We start from the raw sequence: 21,247 nt of genomic DNA, 5'->3' as shown, positions 1-21,247 counted from the left end.
GCAACACGATAGTTTCAGTCTGGGTGGGAACACCACCTTTCCTCCCACTGTGGCCAGACCGCACCCATGGCTTCAGGTAAAATCCCCCGGTTGCAAGGATGGCCTCAACCCCCTGAAGGATCTCGCTCAGTCTCTGGGGGTCATTGTGGGACACCAGAATGTCATCCACGTAGGCGTTGTCCACGATGACATGTCTCTCATCCACTTTGTCGGCAAACTGGGGCAGATGGGCGGTCTCCCTCATGGCCACTTGGGCAATACAGCCAGCCGGCTTATCGCCCATGTTCACCCGTACCACGGCGTAGTCCTCGATGTCATACGCCGGAGAGTCCCTCCACAGGAAGCGATGGACATGCACCTCCTGATCCTCCAACCACACCGAGTTGTACATCTTGGATACATCTCCAACCGCCGCGTGCTCCCCCTCCCGGAAACGGAGCAGAACCGCGCGGATGGGGTTCAAGACGTCTGGACCCTTCAGCAGGATGCTATTCAGGCTAACACCCCTGAACTCCCGGCTGCTGTCCCAGACTAGTCTTACAGGAGTGGAGACGGAGTGTGGGTTGGGTGCTGTCAGGTGGTTCACCCACCACACAGCTCCGTTCCAACTGTCAATCACGGCCCTGGAAAGCTTGATTGCAGCTCCCCTGGCTACCATGTCGTGCACCTGCCTCGCGTAAGCCTCCTTCCACTTTGGATCCCTCTCAAGGCGCTTCTCCGATTTCAGGAACGCCGCCTTGACAGCTTCGCGATTGTTCGGCAGGGTAGCAGGGTTCTCCTTCCAGGGGTACCTGGCGTCCCAGTGGGGCTTGTCGCTGTGGTTGTCGCTTAACTTGAAGGTCAGACCTCCCCTGATGATCTCTAACTCGCGCTCGTCAGCGAGAGACATCTCCTTCCCCCCAGGGGCGCACTTTCCACACCGACAACCACCGCACATAGGGTCACAGGCGGCCCCAATGCTGTCCCACTGCAGCCACTTAACGATCTCAGCATTGGACGCAGCCGTGGTTCCGACTTCCACGCTGCTCTTTAGATCGGGGTGGTAGTTATGGTGAACCTCGACTCTCCTGGACTCCGCTCTCATGGAACATGCAAAGTGAGTCGATGAGTGGCGCGCAGTCACCTCAATGTCCTCAAAAAGGTCCGGGTGCACGCCACTGACGGTCTTACCGAGCGGACCGTCCCACAACACCAGATCGCCGCTCCTCATCATCCGCTGGGGAGCAAGGCGACCTTCCCGGGTACTGATAAGTAACTCAACTTTCTCCGGGCGGGTCAGCTCCCCCGGTTTGACAACACCAGGGAAGAATTTCTCCAAGCGCTCCGAGTCCACTGCATGGTCCACTCTGGCGATCTCCTCTAGACCATAGCAGAGCATCTCATGGAGCTGCCATGTCCCCTTCTTTGTGGCTACTTTTATGCTCACGCAGTACCTCTTTGTCTCAACCCTAGCCTCCATACCACCCACACCATACACGACCAGTGTGATTGGCTCACCTGCCAATCCAAGCCTCTCTGCTGCTTGGTGAGTGATATAGTTAGTATCGGAGGCCAGGTCAATGAGGGCTCCGACCCAGTCTCCTCTCTTGGTCGTGACCTCCACCAACATCATGAGGACTGGGTGTTCTTTGGGTCCACTCTCGTCCACGAAATCTTTGCCAGCACATATTGTTGAGGACACTTTATTTGTGCAGGCCTTACGAACAGCCTCCAGCTGCTCCGGAGTCAGACCTAGGCTAGCAAACAAAGTCTCTTGTTCTTCGGTCGGACCACGGGGTTCTCTCCTCCTTTCCCCCTTGGTCTCCGCCCTAACAGTGTCCTTTCTGGCTGGTGATTTGAGGCAAAGGAAGAAGTGGTGATCTGGAGGGGCGTCGCCTCTTTTACATTCGTCATTGCGACACAGAAAGTTTTTATTGCAGGGACTGTCCCTCCCATGGAGATCCAGGCATTTGGGGCAGGCTTTAGTCTTTTTTACTTGCGCCCTGCGCTCTGCTGGATTAGCCTTCTTAAATGTCTTACAGCGGTATAGACGTCCAGTATGTCCTTCTTCGCCACACATACCGCAAGGATCTTGCGATGATTCTTCCCTCGCCTCACTTGCCGTGGCCTTGGTAAATGAACGCCTTTCCTGCCTTCGGTCCCCCGGTCTTTCCTTTGGCTTCTCACGGGGGCTTGGTTCACCTGCTCTGGCAGAGTTTGGTCGTCTGGTGATCTGTAACTGCTCCAGTTGCACCAGAACTGTCTTCTGATCTCTCAGGAACTGCCATAGTTTGTCGAACCGGTTACGTGGGTTGACGTTGCTGGCCGCGTCGCATCGGTACAAAAGCCACCTTTCCATCATACTTTCCGGCAGCTTACTTTCAAGTGACCGGATCACCAACTGGTTTTTTATGGCGTCCTCACAACCCAAGTCTATAAGGTCCAACAGCGCTCTTTCCTCCGCTTGGATCAACTGCAATGCCTCCCTTGGTTGGTTGTTGCGCACAGCTGGTAAGTCCTGCAGCTCCAGTACTATGTCGTCCGCTATTTGCGACATGTCCCCGTAACAGTCCTCCAAAACCCGGAAGACCTCCTCCGCGGTACGGCAATGAGACAGCCTGAGTTAGCGCTTTACTGCATCAGCAATACTGTCCAGCAGGTGGAAGAGCCTACACTCAGGGGAGCCTGTGGGTTCAGCTAATGCCTGGAGGGTCCCCCAGTTACTCTTCCATCTCCAATAGCTTCTCCTGTCTCCAGAGAACTTTGGTAGGCTTAGGGGTGCGAGCGCAATCCTGGGCCCGATTAACCCCTGAGAGGTAGCAGACATGCTCCGTCCTGTCCCAACACTGTCTGGTAGCACAGCATGCGCTCCTCGCTGCTGTCGCGGTGTGCTAGAGAAGCCGGGGTTAAATGTTGGGTTCAAGGACCACTGTGGTGGATGTCTCTGTGGTGGCGCTTGGGGAGACCCCGACGGGGGGCCCGTGCCTTGTGCCCCATCAAGAATGTCCACATTACCATCTAGTGCACTGCCAGTCACAGCAGCGGTTGGGTTGGTGGCTGGGCCTGCACCTGCACTTTGCACTCCATCATCCTGCGCTGTGCCGCTGTCCCCGCCAACGTCCGGAGGCGCACTCGGTTTGTCAGCGGTGGACGTTCCTCCGCTGTCCACACCGTCTTGACCATCGTCTCCGACGTCAACGTCCCCCACGTCCTCTTGACCGCTTGCCAGGACACCAAGGTCGCCATGCGCTGACCTTCTGCCTTGGTGCATGTAGTTAGTCAGTGCAACTATAGTCATTTTTCTCTTCTCCTTATAGTCTTTGAGGCAGACCCACATGTCATCTACCTCCTTGTTCGGGACGAAGCGGTCCCAGTCTCGCACAAACTCCTCCAGTGCTTCGACTCTGCTCTCTAATGCTGTGTGCACTAGCTCATACTGGTCATGGGTCAAGTGGCCTGAAAGGAGCGCTTCGGCTTGGCCAAACACTTCTTTGAGGTCCGCCTTTAAACTGCCAAATTGACCCGATGCACAGCGGGACCACAATGTCTTTTTTACCTTCATCTCTGTGTCTTGATACTTTGCGCGGCATTCATGCAGCCTTTTCTTCACATCAGCTACATCCATGTCGAATCCACTTGCATCCTCTTCTTCCATAACAGCAATGTAATCAAAACTGCTATTACAGATCTCTTCATAACTTCCCTTGAGCGCTTTCAGTTCAAGTTTGAGGTCATGCTCATTCAAAAGTTCCATGTTAAACTCATTGGCATTTGCCTTCCTAGTAAAAGCCCCTTGTGCATAGGAACGCTTCTTCTTTAATTCCCCACAGTCCGCCATGCTTTTATTGTCCCTCTCTCTTTCACTCTTTAGGCTCGTTCGAGATGAGCCAGGCGTGCGCAGAATCGATCGCCGGTGACCAGCGCACAATGCATGCCGGTTAGATTTGTGTCCGACTTGATCCCGACTTGCTCTGACGTCATGCACGCGCCTGCAACGATAACCTCACGAGATCAAGGCGGCCGCAGTTTTTAGAGCCAGGCGCCGCAGTTGCTCTCCACCGACTGCAACCGCCTGCAAGCCTCAGGGCATGATGGGAAACGCACCGGATCATGAGCTGATTGGCTCTTAGTTAGGACTGCAAACACTACGTGTTGTTGTATGATGCTAGATTATATGAATATCATGTTGTAGGCCTACTGCTTAAAAAAAATATTCACACTGAGTCAAACTTATATCCTGAGACATATATTGGTTATTTATTGGACAATTGCAGTACAGCATAAGAAATATATACTTTGGTGACTTCCTGTTTGTATTGACGGCGGCTGGAAACTGTCCGACTTGACTGCAGCTTTCTGTCACCGCCCCCTGCTGCTGCCGCCTGCTCTCGCCGGCCGTCCAGGCGAGGCGCAGTTCATCTCGAACGAGCCTTTTGTTTGTTTTGATGACGCACTTCCGGCCGGCCGTACCTGGACCAAGATGGCGCCGATCCACTTCCGTTAGCTTAGCGGCTAACTAGCGTGCTAACAGCTAATTCACGGCGATCGGCTTATCCTATGCCGTCGCGCTAAACAGTCACAATGAAAGTCACTCAAGCACAGTCACAGAACATACGAACTCCTCTCCTGAGGGCCGGGACCGGGTCCGAAGCTCCGTCGATCGGCCGCGAAGCTCCGCCGGGTCTCGTCCGCACGCTAGCCTCCTGTAGCTTGCTGTTGTTGACACTGTCCGACCTCCGCTTCCCCGTCACGGGGTTGGCTTAGTGTTGATTACTGTACGGTTTTTTATTAACCTAACTGTGTTAACCTAATAAATCCCACCGCACGGGGTGTGCTTGACCGGCGAAACAGTGTCACACTCAGCTCCGACACAATCTCTGTCTTTTCACTTGTTTATTTCTTCATTAGCAACTCCACACATGCTTTTCTTTCGGCACAAAAACAGTGATCATGCCGTCAGTAGCAACTGTATCAGCAGCAGTAGCAGCAGGTAATCAACTGGAAAACACAAATATATAAACATTACTACCTTAATGGCCATATTTATGATATTTAACACAAGTTACATTACTTTATACACATCAACTCACCAGCTCAGCTTCACCGGTCAAACCGAGTCACAGTAATGATAACCACTGAAGAAGAAACACTAGGTGTAATGCCGCCGCTAGAGGGCGCTATTAACTCCTAACAACGTAAAATAGCAGGAGACAAATAACATGTCTGAAAATAGGAAATCTCCACACAATGTCCATATAACGGTTGTAAAGGGACACCAGAGCTCTTCGTAAAAAAACACACACAAAAAAACATCCAAATACCTCCATGCTGCTCGTATGTAATGTCCGTCTTGTGCTGAAGCCCCAAATTGCGTAATTGTCCCGAAAAAAATTAAATAAGTCTATATTTTAAGCTTGTTTGTAGCGGAAGCTTCTCAAAGCTCCTCTTCCTGGTCCGTCCAAATCTCGCGTGATTTGCGCCGGCGTCAGTGCTGTTACTGCGAATCATGCGAGATTTGGACGGACCAGGAAGAGGAGCTTTGAGAAGCTTCCGCTACAAACAAGCTTAAAATATAGACTTATTTAATTTTTTTCGGGACAATTACGCAATTTGGGGCTTCAGCACAAGACGGACATTACATACGAGCAGCATGGAGGTATTTGGATGTTTTTTTGTGTGTGTTTTTTTACGAAGAGCTCTGGTGTCCCTTTACAACCGTTATATGGACATGCACTGCTACGCTGAGACCCCCTGTAACTCAGAGAAGGGACGGAGGACTCTGAAACTTCTTCCAGCCCTTAGTCCACATGAGGGTGAGTAGATAATGAGCGAAATATCATTCTAGGGTGAACTATCCCTTTAAGAATTTGAACTTTTATTAGAAAATAAAACAAAAAAACTGGTGTAAAATATTGAACATTTTATATTTATATTTTATATTTCTACTGTAATTTCTCACTTTAGGAAAAGATGCCAAACAGAGACTCAGAGCTTATTTGGAGCAGAGATTCCACAAAGACTATAAAGATGAGCACAGTCAAAGTGAGAGTCACACAGAGCTCTACGAGATAAAAACTATCCAAGGTAAAAAAGATCAAGAAACACTTCTAAAAAGCAATGAAGAAATATTTGGATCTCCAAAAAACAATGTGCGAACAGTGCTGATGAAGGGAGTGGCTGGTATTGGTAAAACATTTAAAACAAGAAAGTTCATGGTTGACTGGGCAAAAGGAGAATCCAACAAAGACATAGACTTCATAGTGCCACTACACTTCAGTGATCTGAACTCAAGAAGAGACAAAGTTAGTATGGAAGATCTGCTTAATGATTTCTTTAATGATGTCAAACAACAAGGAGTTCCCACCTATGACAAGTACAACATAACTTTCATCCTTGATGGCCTGGAACAATGTGAACTTCCTCTTGACTTTAAAAAGAAGAAGAAGAAGCTGACTGACATAAAAAAGCAAGTCTCCATGGATCAGCTGCTAACAAACCTCATCAAGGGGAAGTTACTTCCCTCTGCTCGTCTCTGGATCATCTCTCAACCTTCAGGAGTTGACAAGATACCTGCTGAATATGTTGGGAGAGTAACAGAGTGTCGAGGTAAAAAGCTTAAAGTGGAGGTGAAGCAGCCAGCCAATTTAACATAATTCATTAAATGGATTTCCAGTGTGCTTAAACTTAGACAAACTAACACATGAAACACAAGCATTTAGGAGAAAATGCGAGTTGAAAATTGCATTTTTTAGCTAGTGCGCCGCCATCTTGTCGTTCGACTGTCCGTGACGTCACGGTGTTGGTTGCCTGCGCTGGCTGACAGCCACAGACAGTGAAAGTGAAGGACATAGCTACAGACAGAGACGGTAAAACATGACACTGTGGAGGCACTGGATTAGAACAGACACAGAGGAGACCTCTACTGTGTTGCTCCTTCTGTGAACTAGTTTTACAGTGTTAAAAACTAGAAAAAAAACCTCTGTTTTCATTAACTGCCGCTAAATGAGCCGCCGCAGCAGCGGAGCTGTTAACAAGACTCCGCTGCTGATCTTGGAGTGATCATTTCTTACAGCATGTTTACATCCAGTCTGGATGTGATCCACAGGAAAATTCTGATCAACCCTGAAAGTTGATCATTCACCGGATCAACCGACAACAACCTGACTTTACTCCGAAAGTTTTCAGTTTAGCTGCCACAGCCCGTCCTCCGACCGGCCCACGTTCACACCGTGATAAGCATCAGTCACCGCGGGGAGACGGGCACACACACACACACACACACACACACACACACACACACACACACACACACACACACACACACACACACACACAGCAGCGATCTGATGACATCGGTATTAATGTAATAGCGCCCATAACCAATAAATAAGAAGGGAAGATCTCTGATCTCATCCTCCACACACCCAGCCCTCAGCAGAAGACTATTCAAACAATAAATATGTCTTACCTTTACAACAGGTGTCCAACACAGTCAGCAGCAGCAGTCATCCAGCTCCAACAGTTTAATAATCCACCGATATTCCCGTTTACATGGCGTTCCTCATCTATGGCAGCCAGCGCGGTGTTTCATTCATTTGCATTGTGTGGAAAAAAAAAAAAAAAATAGCGGCGGCAGCAGCCGTGTTTCTGATCAACCGGACCTGTGTTGTACGGTTCCACCGCGTTGTTTACTCCCGGTGCAACGTTACTTCCACACGGACACGGTCCGCGCGGCTCGGACGCGGTGTGTCGGACTGTCTGGACCTCTGGACCGGTGGTCTGGACTCGGTACCAGCAGCAGAGAGGCTTCACTGTCTCTTCTGTCAGCCTCTCCTGTCAGGAGCTGAAGCTAAAGCTAAAGCTAACGTTAGCTAAAACTTTTTTTTCCCACACAATGCAAATGAATGAAACACCGCGCTGGCTGCCATAGATGAGGAACGCGATGTAAACGGGAATATCGGTGGATTATTAAACAGTTGGAGCTGGATGACTGCTGCTGCTGACTGTGTTGGACACCTGTTGTAAAGGTAAGACATATTTATTGTTTGAATAGTCTTCTGCTGAGGGCTGGGTGTGTGGAGGATGAGATCAGAGATCTTCCCTTCTTATTTATTGGTGATGGGCGCTATTACATTAATACCGATGTCATCAGATCGCTGCTGTGTGTGTGTGTGTGTGTGTGTGTGTGTGTGTGTGTGTGTGTGTGTGTGTGTGTGTGTGTGTGTGTGTGTGAAGGCTCCTCGGTGTGAGACCGGAGGGTCCAGCCCGTCTCCCCGCGGTGACTGATGCTTATCACGGTGTGAACGTGGGCCGGTCGGAGGACGGGCTGTGGCAGCTAAACTGAAAACTTTCGGAGTAAAGTCAGGTTGTTGTCGGTTGATCCGGTGAATGATCAACTTTCAGGGTTGATCAGAATTTTCCTGTGGATCACATCCAGACTGGATGTAAACATGCTGTAAGAAATGATCACTCCAAGATCAGCAGCGGAGTCTTGTTAACAGCTCCGCTGCTGCGGCGGCTCATTTAGCGGCAGTTAATGAAAACAGAGGTTTTTTTTCTAGTTTTTAACACTGTAAAACTAGTTCACAGAAGGAGCAACACAGTAGAGGTCTCCTCTGTGTCTGTTCTAATCCAGTGCCTCCACAGTGTCATGTTTTACCGTCTCTGTCTGTAGCTATGTCCTTCACTTTCACTGTCTGTGGCTGTCAGCCAGCGCAGGCAACCAACACCGTGACGTCACGGACAGTCGAACGACAAGATGGCGGCGCACTAGCTAAAAAATGCAATTTTCAACTCGCATTTTCTCCTAAATGCTTGTGTTTCATGTGTTAGTTTGTCTAAGTTTAAGCACACTGGAAATCCATTTAATGAATTATGTTAAATTGGCTGGCTGCTTCACCTCCACTTTAAACTATCTTGTGTGAACTGTATGTCATTATTTTAGATATATTAAGAATTTGAACTTTTATTAGAAAATAAAACAAAAAAACTGGTGTAAAATATTGAACATTTTATATTTATATTTTATATTTCTACTGTAATTTCTCACTTTAGGAAAAGATGCCAAACAGAGACTCAGAGATTATCTGGAGCAGAGATTCCACAAAGACTATAAAGATGAGCACAGTCAAAGTGAGAGTCACACAGAGCTCTACGAGATAAAAACTATCCAAGGTAAAAAAGATCAAGAAACACTTCTAAAAAGCAATGAAGAAATATTTGGATCTCCAAAAAACAATGTGCGAACAGTGCTGATGAAGGGAGTGGCTGGTATTGGTAAAACATTTAAAACAAGAAAGTTCATGGTCGACTGGGCAAAAGGAGAATCCAACAAAGACATAGACTTCATAGTGCCACTACACTTCAGTGATCTGAACTCAAGAAGAGACAAAGTTAGTATGGAAGATCTGCTTAATGATTTCTTTAATGATGTCAAACAACAAGGAGTTCCCACCTATGACAAGTACAACATAACTTTCATCCTTGATGGCCTGGAACAATGTGAACTTCCTCTTGACTTTAAAAATAATAATAAGAAGCTGACTGACATAACAGAGCGAGCCTCCATGGATGAGCTGCTAACAAACCTCATCAAGGGGAATTTACTTCCCTCTGCTCGTCTCTGGATCATCTCTCAACCTTCAGGAGTTGACAAGATACCTCCTGAATATGTTGGGAGAGTAACAGAGTGTCGAGGTAAAAAGCTTAAACTATCTTGTGTGAACTGTATGTCATTATTTTAGATATATTAAGAATTTGAACTTTTATTAGAAAATAAAACAAAAAAACTGGTGTAAAATATTGAACATTTTATATTTATATTTCTACTGTAATTTCTCACTTTAGGAAAAGATGCCAAACAGAGACTCAGAGATTATCTGGAGCAGAGATTCCACAAAGACTATAAAGATGAGCACAGTCAAAGTGAGAGTCACACAGAGCTCTACGAGATAAAAACTATCCAAGGTAAAAAAGATCAAGAAACACTTCTAAAAAGCAAGGAAGAAACATTTGGATCTCCAAAAAACAATGTGCGAACAGTGCTGATGAAGGGAGTGGCTGGTATTGGTAAAACATTTAAAACAAGAAAGTTCATGGTCGACTGGGCAAAAGGAAAATCCAACAAAGACATAGACTTCATAGTGCCACTACACTTCAGTGATCTGAACTCAAGAAGAGACAAAGTTAGTATGGAAGATCTGCTTAATGATTTCTTTAATGATGTCAAACAACAAGGAGTTCCCACCTATGACAAGTACAACATAACTTTCATCCTTGATGGCCTGGAACAATGTGAACTTCCTCTTGACTTTAAAAATAATAAGAAGAAGCTGACTGACATAACAGAGCGAGCCTCCATGGATGAGCTGCTAACAAACCTCATCAAGGGGAATTTACTTCCCTCTGCTCGTCTCTGGATCATCTCTCAACCTTCAGGAGTTGACAAGATTCCTCATGAATATGTTGGGAGAGTAACAGAGTGTCGAGGTAAAAAGTTTAAACTATCTTGTGTGAACTGTATGTCATTATTTTAGATATATTAAGAATTTGAACTTTTATTAGAAAATAAAACAAAAAAACTGGTGTAAAATATTGAACATTTTCTATTTATACAGAGACCTTGACGCGGAGACAGCAGCTGGTATCAACTTTGAGGAATATATTAAAGAAACAAATCACTGAAGATGAGGACACCGATCATCCTAATCAGAAATACACAGAACACATCATTAGAAAAGTCAAAACAGATGAGGTCAATACTTTGACAAAAGTGAAAGAAATATCTGATATCTTCAAAGAGGAACAAGGAAAACACATCAGAACTGTGCTGAGTATTGGAGAAGCTGGTATTGGAAAATCCTTCCATGTGAACAAATTCATCAAAGCATGGGTTGAAAATAAGAGTTCAATGTTAACTAAGGTTGTAGGCTGGTTTAGCAGAACCAAAGATGAGGGACTTATCATATTTCCACTGAATTGCTCTGCGCTTGATATGAAAGAAGAGAACAGAGTCAGCCTGGTGGGACTGTTCAATCACGTATTTGAGGAAATCAAAGAATATGTCATCTCCAATTATGAACAGTTCAGAGTTTTGTTTGTCTTGGATGGACTGGACACCTCTAAACTTCCTCTTGACTTCAACAACAGTGACATCTTGACAGATATCAGAGAACCAGCCTCTGTGGATGTACTACTGACAAACCTCATCAAAGGAAACCTGTTTCCTTCTGCCCAGATCTGGATAACCTCCAGAACAACTGAACAACTGCCTGATGACCTATTTAACAGGGTGACAGAAATAAGAGGTACGTTCATTAAGACTTCATAGGTAAAGGACGAGTCTCACCCAAGTTTGTTTAGAAAAGGGCTTAACTGTATCTGCTTAATTTGATGAATTTGAACAAGAAGTAAAATGCATATATTATTGTTATAATTATTGTTAACCTTATAGTACTAATACACATTAATAATTAGGATAATCCATTCATTAGCACATCCTTTCGCTGAGGTGTTGTGCAGCATGATAATAGCCTACAATATCTGGATAATATATAATTATATATCATGTAATTTAAAGGGACAACGAGGAGTTTCTATTCGGTTATAAAAAGGTCTCACGTTAATGTGGATGAATCTCCGCTACCCACACTTGTTAATGGGCCCATTTTCGATAAATATATCGTTCTGTCTCTATCGTTATTTTGTTATTATTAGTGGTGGTGGAAATGCTGGTCGAGCCGACCAGTGTTTCCTTCGTGGCGAGTCATGAGAATAACGCAGCCAAATCGCCGTTTATGGTCGGAACTACGACGATATGTGAACCTCTTTGAACCTCTGACTTTAATTCTTGATGAATGAAAACATGAGTCTGTCTTGCGCCGGTCAAAGAATTTTACGGTGCACGCGGAGGCTCATAAATGTAGTGTGAAAACGCTTTGCTTTTCCAAAACTCCTCGTTGTCCCTTTAAACTCTTTGGAAACTCAAAAACATAACAATGAAATTAAGATAATTTCTGTCTTTTATCATTAAGAATGAGGCCGCTGACAAACTGAATAAAGAGCAAGACTAAAGGAAAAGATGATACAGATCAAAATTATACTACCACTGATTGATAAGGAATTTTAAATGATTCTGAAGTGGATACCTTAATTAATAGCAGATAGTTCTGTTCATAATATAGTGGATCATTTTAAGTTATTAATAAGGTCAATATTTGTGCTGCCAGGTACATCCCCCTTCATGTCACTTACTTTATCCTTTGATTTTGGTTTAGGGCAACTTTAAAGGTCCCATATTATGCTGTTTTTCAACCATTTCACATGGTTCTAAGTTGTCCAACCATATAGTATTCCTAGTGTATTGTCCCCAAATCAATCTGCAGCTCTACATCTCAGCAATCTAAAAGTGGCTCTCCAGAGCTCTCCTGCGAACGAGCCATTTCTGTGTCTGCACCTTGAAACGCAAATAAGATGTGTAAACCACGTCCACTCCACACCCGTCACGGGGAGAGGGTGTGGTTTTCACTACAGGTACATGTGCCAGTGTTGACATTGGGACAGGGGTCGGGCATTGATTTCCGGGAAAAAAAAAAAATCTGAGACTGGCATCTTGTCTGAAAAAAATGTAAATGTTCCTTCTTTCCTTTTTTACTGTGGCAGAAGGAGAAACATGGAGATACTCCTACTACAGTACCATCAGAAAGTTCTGTGTGAAACTGCAGTGAAACTGAGTAGCGCAGCACAAACTGTGCACTGTTGTATGGACTGATGAGAAGTTACCGGAGAATATTGATGTGGTTTTGCGCCGGGAGAGGAGACTTCCTCGTTCAGATGTCTCCCATTTTGTGATGAGGACCGCTGCGCTGATGAGAAGCGGTATCATTCCAATATTCTCTGATCCGCGATTTAATTTTTAATGACAGGCGGTTGTTTTTCAGTCCATGATTCAAATCGATCATCTGGCCGCCGCGGTACCGACCGCTCCTCCCGTATCTACCGCTTCATGTCAAATGACAGACGGTGGGAGAGAGAGAGAGCGTGTGTGTGTGTGGGGGGGGGGGGGGGGGGGGGGCTGTCACTGTTCCGGAAAAGTGTCAGCGGGCGGAGCTCACGTTTCTCCAGACTGGCCCAGGCAAGGGGGTGGATCGGACTACACACTGGCGTAGCTCACAGTCGGCCATATTTGAACGGGCAAATTGCTCTGACTAGGGTTAGGGTTAGCTATTACTTTAACTATTTGCATCATGACACTATAATGTTACTTTTACAAAAAAAAGTACATGATTAAAATGATCCGTGATTTTAAGTATGCTGCATCATAACTGCATAGACGTTCATAAAAAAATCAAACCATTTTGAAATCGGACAAAAACTGAGCAAGTTCTGGTCATTATAGCAGAACATGCACCATAGGCTTAATGCTCTGAGGGAGAGAGTTGCCCGTCCCACGATGGCCGCCGTACTGAGTCATCTAGTCTTCTTATATATAGCCTATCTATGGGCCCAGGGGGAGTATAAGGAAGTACCGGGAGGTGGAGTCACTTGAGTTCAGCGCATCCTGACGTCAAGTCTGCCAGCACTTCCAATTCGCCTGTTTGGAGACACGATCTCAAAAAAGTGTAGAAATCAATTAAGGGAGTGAAAAGATTTTTTTTCACCTCCAGGCGTCATAAAAAGGCCACGGGAACACATAGGACCACTACAAAACCTGTAGAAAGTGGATTTTGCATAATATGGGCCCTTTAAAGCAGAAGTAAGCAGAATTTTTGTGTTAATATAAGTCTTAAATAGTTATATCTTCCGACGGCAATCACTTTTATAGAGTGTTTGGTCTTAAACACGGCTCTGTCAGTCACTCTGTCAGTTTCAGCTGCTAGTTTCAGCTGCTAGAACCTTCATAGAGTAGGAAACATTATAGACTGATACTTTATTACAACAAATCATTTTCTAGATCAGTAGTTTAGTTTATCAATATTGAGATTTTGAAGAAATTCCACTGCACAGCACGTCTGAAGGACAATGATTAGTCTCAAGTCAGAATAAAAAATGTCAACAATGAAAAATGTAATCACGAAAAAAAAGTTGTGAATTCCAAAGTACATTTCTTGAGGTTTTGTTCATCAGTGGGAAAAATGCATATAACTTTAGAGCACTGACTGTCATTTTACAAACAAAAAGATAATATAAATTTATGGTAGTGTCCCTCTGAAAATTTTGAAAATGTGGGAAATATTTTGCAAGGCAACACATTCTTATAATGCATTACATAGATGCCATTACTTCTTTCCACAGTAAAAAAAAATCCTATTACAACATGACTACTTTGTTGGGACATTTTAAGTAATTTCTACTGTAATTTCTCACTTTAGGAAAAGATGCCAAACAGAGACTCAGAGATTATCTGAAGGAGAGATTCACCAAAGACTATAAAGATGAGCACAGTCAACGTGAGAGTCACACAGAGCTCTACGAGATAAAAACTAAACCAGATCAAAAAGATCAAGAAACACTTCTAAAAAGCAATGAAGAAATATTTGGATCTTCAGAGGAAACCAAAGCGCGAACAGTGCTAATGAAGGGAGTGGCTGGTATTGGTAAAACATTTAAAACAAGGAAGTTCATGGTTGACTGGGAAAAAGGAAAGTCCAACAAAGACATAGACTTGATAGTGCCACTTCACTTTAGTGAGCTGAACTCAAGAAGAGACAAAGTTAGTATGGAAGATCTGCTTAGTCATTTCTTTGCTGAGGTTAAACAACAAACCTTTCCCACCTATGACAAGTATAACATAACATTCATCCTTGATGGCCTGGAACAATGCGAACTTGACTCTCTTAACTTTGAAAATGACAAGGAGCTGACTGACATAAAAGAGCGAGCCTCCATCAATGAGCTGCTAACAAACCTCATCAAGGGGAATTTACTTCCCTCTGCTCGTCTCTGGATCATCTCTCGACCTTCAGGAGTTGACAAGATTCCTCTTCGATATATTGACAGAGTGACAGAATGTCGAGGTAAATAGCTTAAACTATTTTGTGTGAAATTTCATTATTTTCATTTCAATGAGTTTTAAAACAAGTTAAAAAAAAACGTGTGTAATATTTTGAACATTTCCTATTTGTACAGAGACCTTGAATCGCCGAAAACAGCTGGTATCCATCCTGAAGACTATATTAAAGAATGAAATCACTCAAGTTAAAGATGCCAACCATCCTAATCAGAGGAACACAGAACACATCATTAGAAAAGTCAAATCAGATGAAGCCAATTATGAAGACAGAGATAGAGAGACAAAATCAGTGAAAGAAATATCTGAAATCTTCAAAGACAAACAAGGAAATCCAATCAGAGCTATTCTGACTATTGGAGAAGCTGGTATTGGAAAATCCTTCCATGTGAAAAACTTCATACAAACATGGGCTAAAAGTAACAAAGAGAGCTTCTTCTTCAGATGGTGGAAAGACTCAGCAAATACCCACATGGGCAAAGAAGAACTTATATTTTTGCTTACCTTCTCAAAGCTTGAGATGATAAAAGAGGAAAAAATCAGTCTCGTGGAACTTCTCAATCATTTCTTCAAGAAAATCAAAGAATATGTCATATCTAACTATGAACAGTTCAGAGTTTTATTCATCTTGGATGGACTGGAGACGTCTAAACTGACTCTTGACTTCAACAACAGTGATGACTTGACCAATGTCAGAGAGCCAGCCTCTGTGGAAGCACTACTGACGAACCTCATCAAAGGAAACCTGCTTCCTTCTGCCAAGATCTGGATAACCTCCAGACCTTCATCTGCTGAACAGCTGCCTGATCACTTTTTTGATCAGGTGACCGAAATCCGAGGTAAGTAAGGACAGAGTCACAGCCAAGCATGTTCAAGAAAGTTCTGGGGTATTTTGACTTGATTTAATTAATTTAAATATTTGGGTTTGTTTTTGTTTTTTTCATGATGAGCGAAATGTTGATTGTAGAAACTAAGTTTTTGTAAGAGGAGAAGTAGAAGAAATGTATTTATTATTTATTTATTTATTTATTTATTTATACAGTGTCCGCACAGACTGGTTGACTTCCTGTTGACTCCTTCACACGGGTGGGGTTAAATAATTTGAATCAAATGGCCTTTTCAGATCTTCCAAATATTTTAGGAACAATTGGATCAACTTTTTATAATAAAATAAAAAAAGAAACTAGCATCCACCTGCACATTAGACTAAAAATAGGTAGATGAATTTGTGTGAAGACTCAAACGGGATTAATAGGGGTTTTTACTTTTTGAATATGCCTCACAATGACGGCCTTGCAGATGGCCCAAGTATTATAATATGCCTGCTGAAATATATTCATCAATGCATCAAGAATGTGATATTTCAGAAAAGTCTCTATGTAGTCATTGTCTCCATGATCTATTTGCCCCCCCTTACCAAGGCCTTCTTAAAGCCAAGTGTTGTCACTGAGAAATCAACTCTTGTTGAATCCAGATTTCATAACTGCAACCCCATCTGACAAAATCCAATCCAATCTGGACCGCGATTACGATTATCGGCTATGGACATGTTTCCTTGATCACACGGCAGAAATAAATGCGACAGCAGCCTGTCAGTCTGCCGTCGGCGCTGTGAACGCACTCGAGCGAGTAGAGCGAGTCGAATATTTTACTCGCGCCCTGCAGCAGCTAAAGCTAAAGTGAAGAAGGAAACAGTGAAAGTTGGAAAAAGAGTGGAAGTGGAGCAACTAGAAGTGGCAGCTAAAGTGACGGTAAACGTGTGGAGCGGTTCAGTCCGACCCGGTCCGTTCGCCTGTGTCGGCTGTCAAAGTAGGCCTACTTTCATTAGTGTCGGAGGCAGAGGGTTGAGTGTCCAGTGGAGCAGCAGGCCAGTGAGGAGACAGAGGAGGCTCCAGCAGCTTCATGTCTGCTGCTGTGAGGAGCAGAGTGCAGTCATAGCAACGTGATGATACTCCGGTAAGAAAGTGGAGGAAAAAACTCCGACAGTGGAAACACGGAGCTGCTCGTGTCGTTTATTCTGCGGTAACACATCTCGTATGTTGACTGGTCTATGGCGTGAAGAACAGGCTCTTGTAGATGCAGGGTTACAGTGTGTATGTCAGCACTGTACACAGACACACGCACACACGGGAGCGTCGGAGCAGTGAAGTGAAACAATAACCTGCAGATCACCTGTGAGTCAGAGCAATAAAACTTTAAGAGTAAAAAAGCTAAATATCCATCAAGATCCATAGAAGAAGATCATATTCTACCAAAATAACAGACTGCATTAGTTAGGACTAGGCTACCTGCAGTGAGAGGGATAGGCAGCTGTACATCTAACATTGAACAGAGAGGCATGAACATCTTTATAATGAAAATATTAGAATAAAAAAAATATGATAAAAAATAAAAAATAAAATATTAATATTCTTTAAAATGAAATGGACAGAATGGTGTTTCTGGAGAGTTATAGGAAAACAACAACAATGTAAATCAAACCAAACTGTGGCCCGTTTCACTCTCAGTAAACATGAAAGTGGACTCATGCCATCCTCCCAAACTGAAGCCTTCTCTGTTATTCAGGATTTAGTCAGGATGCTCCTCCAACTGGCAGCATCAGCATGCTGTGTTACAGTAGTGACTGTGGAGCTTCCTACATGCCCCCTGCTTTCAGTTCAGTCCTGAATCTTTATCATTAAATTAAAAAAATACAAAATAAAAAAAAGCTCTGAGAACGCATCATTTGGTCGATGTAGGGATGAAGGTGGGCCGCGAACATTTTTTAGATTGTCAAGTGGGCCCTGAGTTGAAAAAGTTTGGGAACCCCTGGAAGCAGGTCTATAAATCTTACACCCTCTGATGTGGTAAATTGGTTATAGTGGTCAGTACAAATATGACCTCTATCTCTCCCTACCTCTCTCTCTCTGCTGAGTGTGGCTTGTGTTTAGTTATCCCTCTGCCTCCTTTAGTAATGATCATGAAATAAGATTATTTTACATAATCTAGTGGTTCTCCACTCCCCCGAAGTTCCCAGGCACACAGGAAACCAGAGTATAGGGCTGCACGATTAATTATATTTTCATCGTCATTGCGATGGCAACATGAATGATAAACACATTGCAAAGGTCGAAATGCGTTGAGCAAGTTTTATTTACAGGCGCACCTCATACCTGTAACCTGGGCCCTGTTTCAGAAAAGCAGGTTTAGAGGAAACTCTGGGTTTTCGGTTTCACAACTCTGAGTCATCGCAACACACTCCGTGAACCTAACCTGCTTGCTGGCAGGTTTTCTTCAACTAACCCTGACTTTCTCCTCTTTATCTGAAGTCTGCAGACTGAAAGCAGCGGCTGATGGGGTGTATACATGTACTTTGTCAGGAGAGAGTTATTAGACCTCAAGTGGATGTTTAATCCTCAATGAGTATTTATTTGAACGTTCCCGTTTCTCGTCGTCAGTTTATCTGGACAACTCTCGCATGACACTTCGTGGACACGCACAGTTTCTCTCTCCAGGTTTGACAGCTCACGTTGCATCTCTCTGTAATACTGGTTAGGTTTTCTTCAGTGCGCTCTACATCGGTTTGTAATTAGCTACTTAATAGTCATTAGAGTTTCTGATAGTTTCCCGGTTAATTTTCTAAATAAAATACACCTTTTCAGACACCATTTCACCCCATTGACACCATGAACGAGGAGATACTGATTTAAAATATACAGATCAACAGGTCAGCACCGAGTTGTTTCATGCGGCCGGAAGATCAGGATGTTTACAACACTATACGTGCTGGTGCTCATGGGAAATGGGGTCTTCCTTCAGGCAAAACACTACCGCTTTGGTCCACTGGCGCAGCCAAACTCAACCATAAATGAAAGTTCTTTAGTATCGCTTCAACTGGGTTTGGTAAGGATAAGCAGTGTAACCACATTGTGTGTGTCTTTTTTGCCTTTATTTGATAGCCATAGTGAGATAGACAGGAAGGGGGGAGGCAGAGAGAGGGGGAACGACATGCAGGAAAGGTCTGCCCGACGCGGGGCAGACCGGGGACGCCTGCGTTGAGGACTGTAGCCTCTACATGGGGCGGCCGCCTTAACCGCTGCGCCACGCACCGCCCCTGTGTGTCTCTTTTTACTAAGGATTACTGAATTTGACAGAAAATAATGCAAGATAATGGAGACGATGATACAAATCAAAATGCTATTACCACCATCTAAAACCATCTTAAATGGTTTTAAAGTCGCCATTAATGACTTGTCAAATACTTTGGTTAGTAAATTGCTGGTTTGAAGTAGATCAGTTTTAAGCCATTACCAAAAACAATATTTAGCGTGACAGGTAGAGGAATATCCCCTTATTGTGTGCATATTTACATAATCTCTACCATATTCTCTCACTTTAGAGAAAGAAGAGGTCATCAAACAGAGACTCAGAAATCACCTGAAGAAGAGATTCCCTGAAGATTACAAAGCTGAGAAGAGTCAACCTGATTACACAGAGCTCTATGAGATAAAAAGTGTCCCAGATAAAGAAGATCAACAAACGCTTCTAAATGGCTTTGATGAAATATTTAGATCTTCACAAAACAAAGTGCGAACAGTGCTACTGAAGGGAGTGGCTGGTATTGGTAAAACATTTAAAACAAGGAAGTTCATGGTTGACTGGGCAGAGGGCAAATCCAACAAAGACACAGACTTGATAGTGCCACTTCATTTCAGTGAGCTGAACTCAAGAGGAAATGAAGATCTAAGTATAGAAGATCTGCTTAATCATTTCTTTGCTGAGGTCACAAACCCAAGAGTTCCCGACTATGATAAGTATAAATTAACTTTCATCCTTGATGATCTGGAACAAAGTAAACTTCCTCTTGACTTTGAAAACAACAAGGAGCTGACTGGCATAAAAGAGCGAGCCTCCATGGATGAGCTGCTAACAAACCTCATCAAGGGGAAGTTACTTCCCTCAGCTCGTCTCTGGATCATCTCTCGACCTTCAGGAGTTGACAAGATACCTTGTGAATATATTAAGAGAGAGACAGAATGTCGAGGTAAATAGTTTAAACTATCTTGTTTGAAATTTCATTATTTTCATTTCAATGAGTTTTAAAACAAGTTAAAAAAAAAACTGGTGTAATATTTTGAACATTTTCTATTTGTACAGAGACCTTGAATCGCCGAAAACAGCTAGTATCCATCCTGAAGAATATATCAAAGAACAAAATCACTCAAATTGAAAACACCAATCATCCTAATCAACAGACCACAGAACATATCATCAGAGAAGTCATAATGGATGGTGACAGTGATGAAAACAAAGATGGACTAACTGTGCCAAAATCACCGAAAAAGGTCAGTCAGATATCGGAAATCTTCAAAGAGGAACAAGGAAAACCCATCAGAGCTGTGCTGACTCGTGGAAAAGCCAAAATAGGAAAATCCTTCCATCTGCAGAAATTAATACAAACATGGGCTAAAAGTAACGAAGAGAGCTCCTTCTTCACTTGGTGGAAAGACTCAGCAAATGCCCACATGGGCAAAGAAGAACTTCTATTTTCACTTACATTCTCAAAGCTTGAGATGATAAAAGAGGAAAAAGTCAGTCTAGTGGGACTTCTCAATCATTTCTTCAAGGAAACCAAAGAATATGTCATATCTAACTATGCACGGTTCAGAGTTTTATTCATCTTGGATGGACTGGACATGTCTAAACTTGCTCTTGACTTCAACAACACCAACATCTTGACCGATGTCAGAGAGCCAGCCTCAGTGGATGTACTACTGACAAACCTCATCAAAGGAAACCTGCTTCCTTCTGCCCAGATCTGGATAACCTGCAGACCTTCAACTGCTGAACAGTTGCCTAAAAACTTTTTTCACAGGGTGACAGAAATACGAGGTAAGCTCATTAAGACTTTAGTAGGCTAAGGGCAGAGTCACACTCAAGCATGTTCACATAAGTGATGTTCCAAATACTTTTTTGTAGTATCAGACAGTAGTGATGATTATCTATGACTGTGATGGGCTGATCCATGGTTGATACTGATCATTTTTGGCTTTGCTCATGGTGTACATTTTATCCGTCTCACACAGTTTTACATGACCGACATGGTGCATTATTTTGGCGGCCTGTCATGCATTGACACATTTTAAGAAGGTAGTGGGCAGGACTACACAACACAGAACACAGAACACAGTGCTTCGCTAAACCACTAAAATTAGTAAATAAATAAGTTAATATCACCAGCACAAGTGAGCTCTCAGCTGTCAGCTTGCATGTGAGTGACTT

At 43.7% G+C, this 21,247-nt stretch overlaps 1 protein-coding gene across 1 annotated transcript in view; it reads left to right on the top strand.

Annotated features, from left to right (window-relative positions):
* The window catches only part of LOC146963777 (uncharacterized), a 59,815-nt gene that overhangs the window by 21,993 nt on the left and 16,575 nt on the right, over positions 1 to 21,247 (top strand). Inside the window, exons 13-19 of the mRNA XM_085768025.1 lie at positions 5,944 to 6,585; positions 9,034 to 9,675; positions 9,826 to 10,467; positions 14,349 to 14,993; positions 15,106 to 15,825; positions 19,365 to 20,009; positions 20,123 to 20,857. Of these exons, the coding sequence (XP_085624151.1) occupies positions 5,944 to 6,585; positions 9,034 to 9,675; positions 9,826 to 10,467; positions 14,349 to 14,993; positions 15,106 to 15,825; positions 19,365 to 20,009; positions 20,123 to 20,857 (4,671 nt within the window). The remainder of the gene's footprint in view (positions 1 to 5,943; positions 6,586 to 9,033; positions 9,676 to 9,825; positions 10,468 to 14,348; positions 14,994 to 15,105; positions 15,826 to 19,364; positions 20,010 to 20,122; positions 20,858 to 21,247) is intronic.

This window comes from Trachurus japonicus, chromosome 22 (genome assembly GCF_045865225.1).
Source record: "Trachurus japonicus isolate A0001 chromosome 22, Traja_1.0".
In the NCBI taxonomy this organism is placed as follows: Eukaryota; Metazoa; Chordata; class Actinopteri; order Carangiformes; family Carangidae; genus Trachurus; species Trachurus japonicus.
This window is presented reverse-complemented; position numbering and strand designations above follow the sequence as displayed.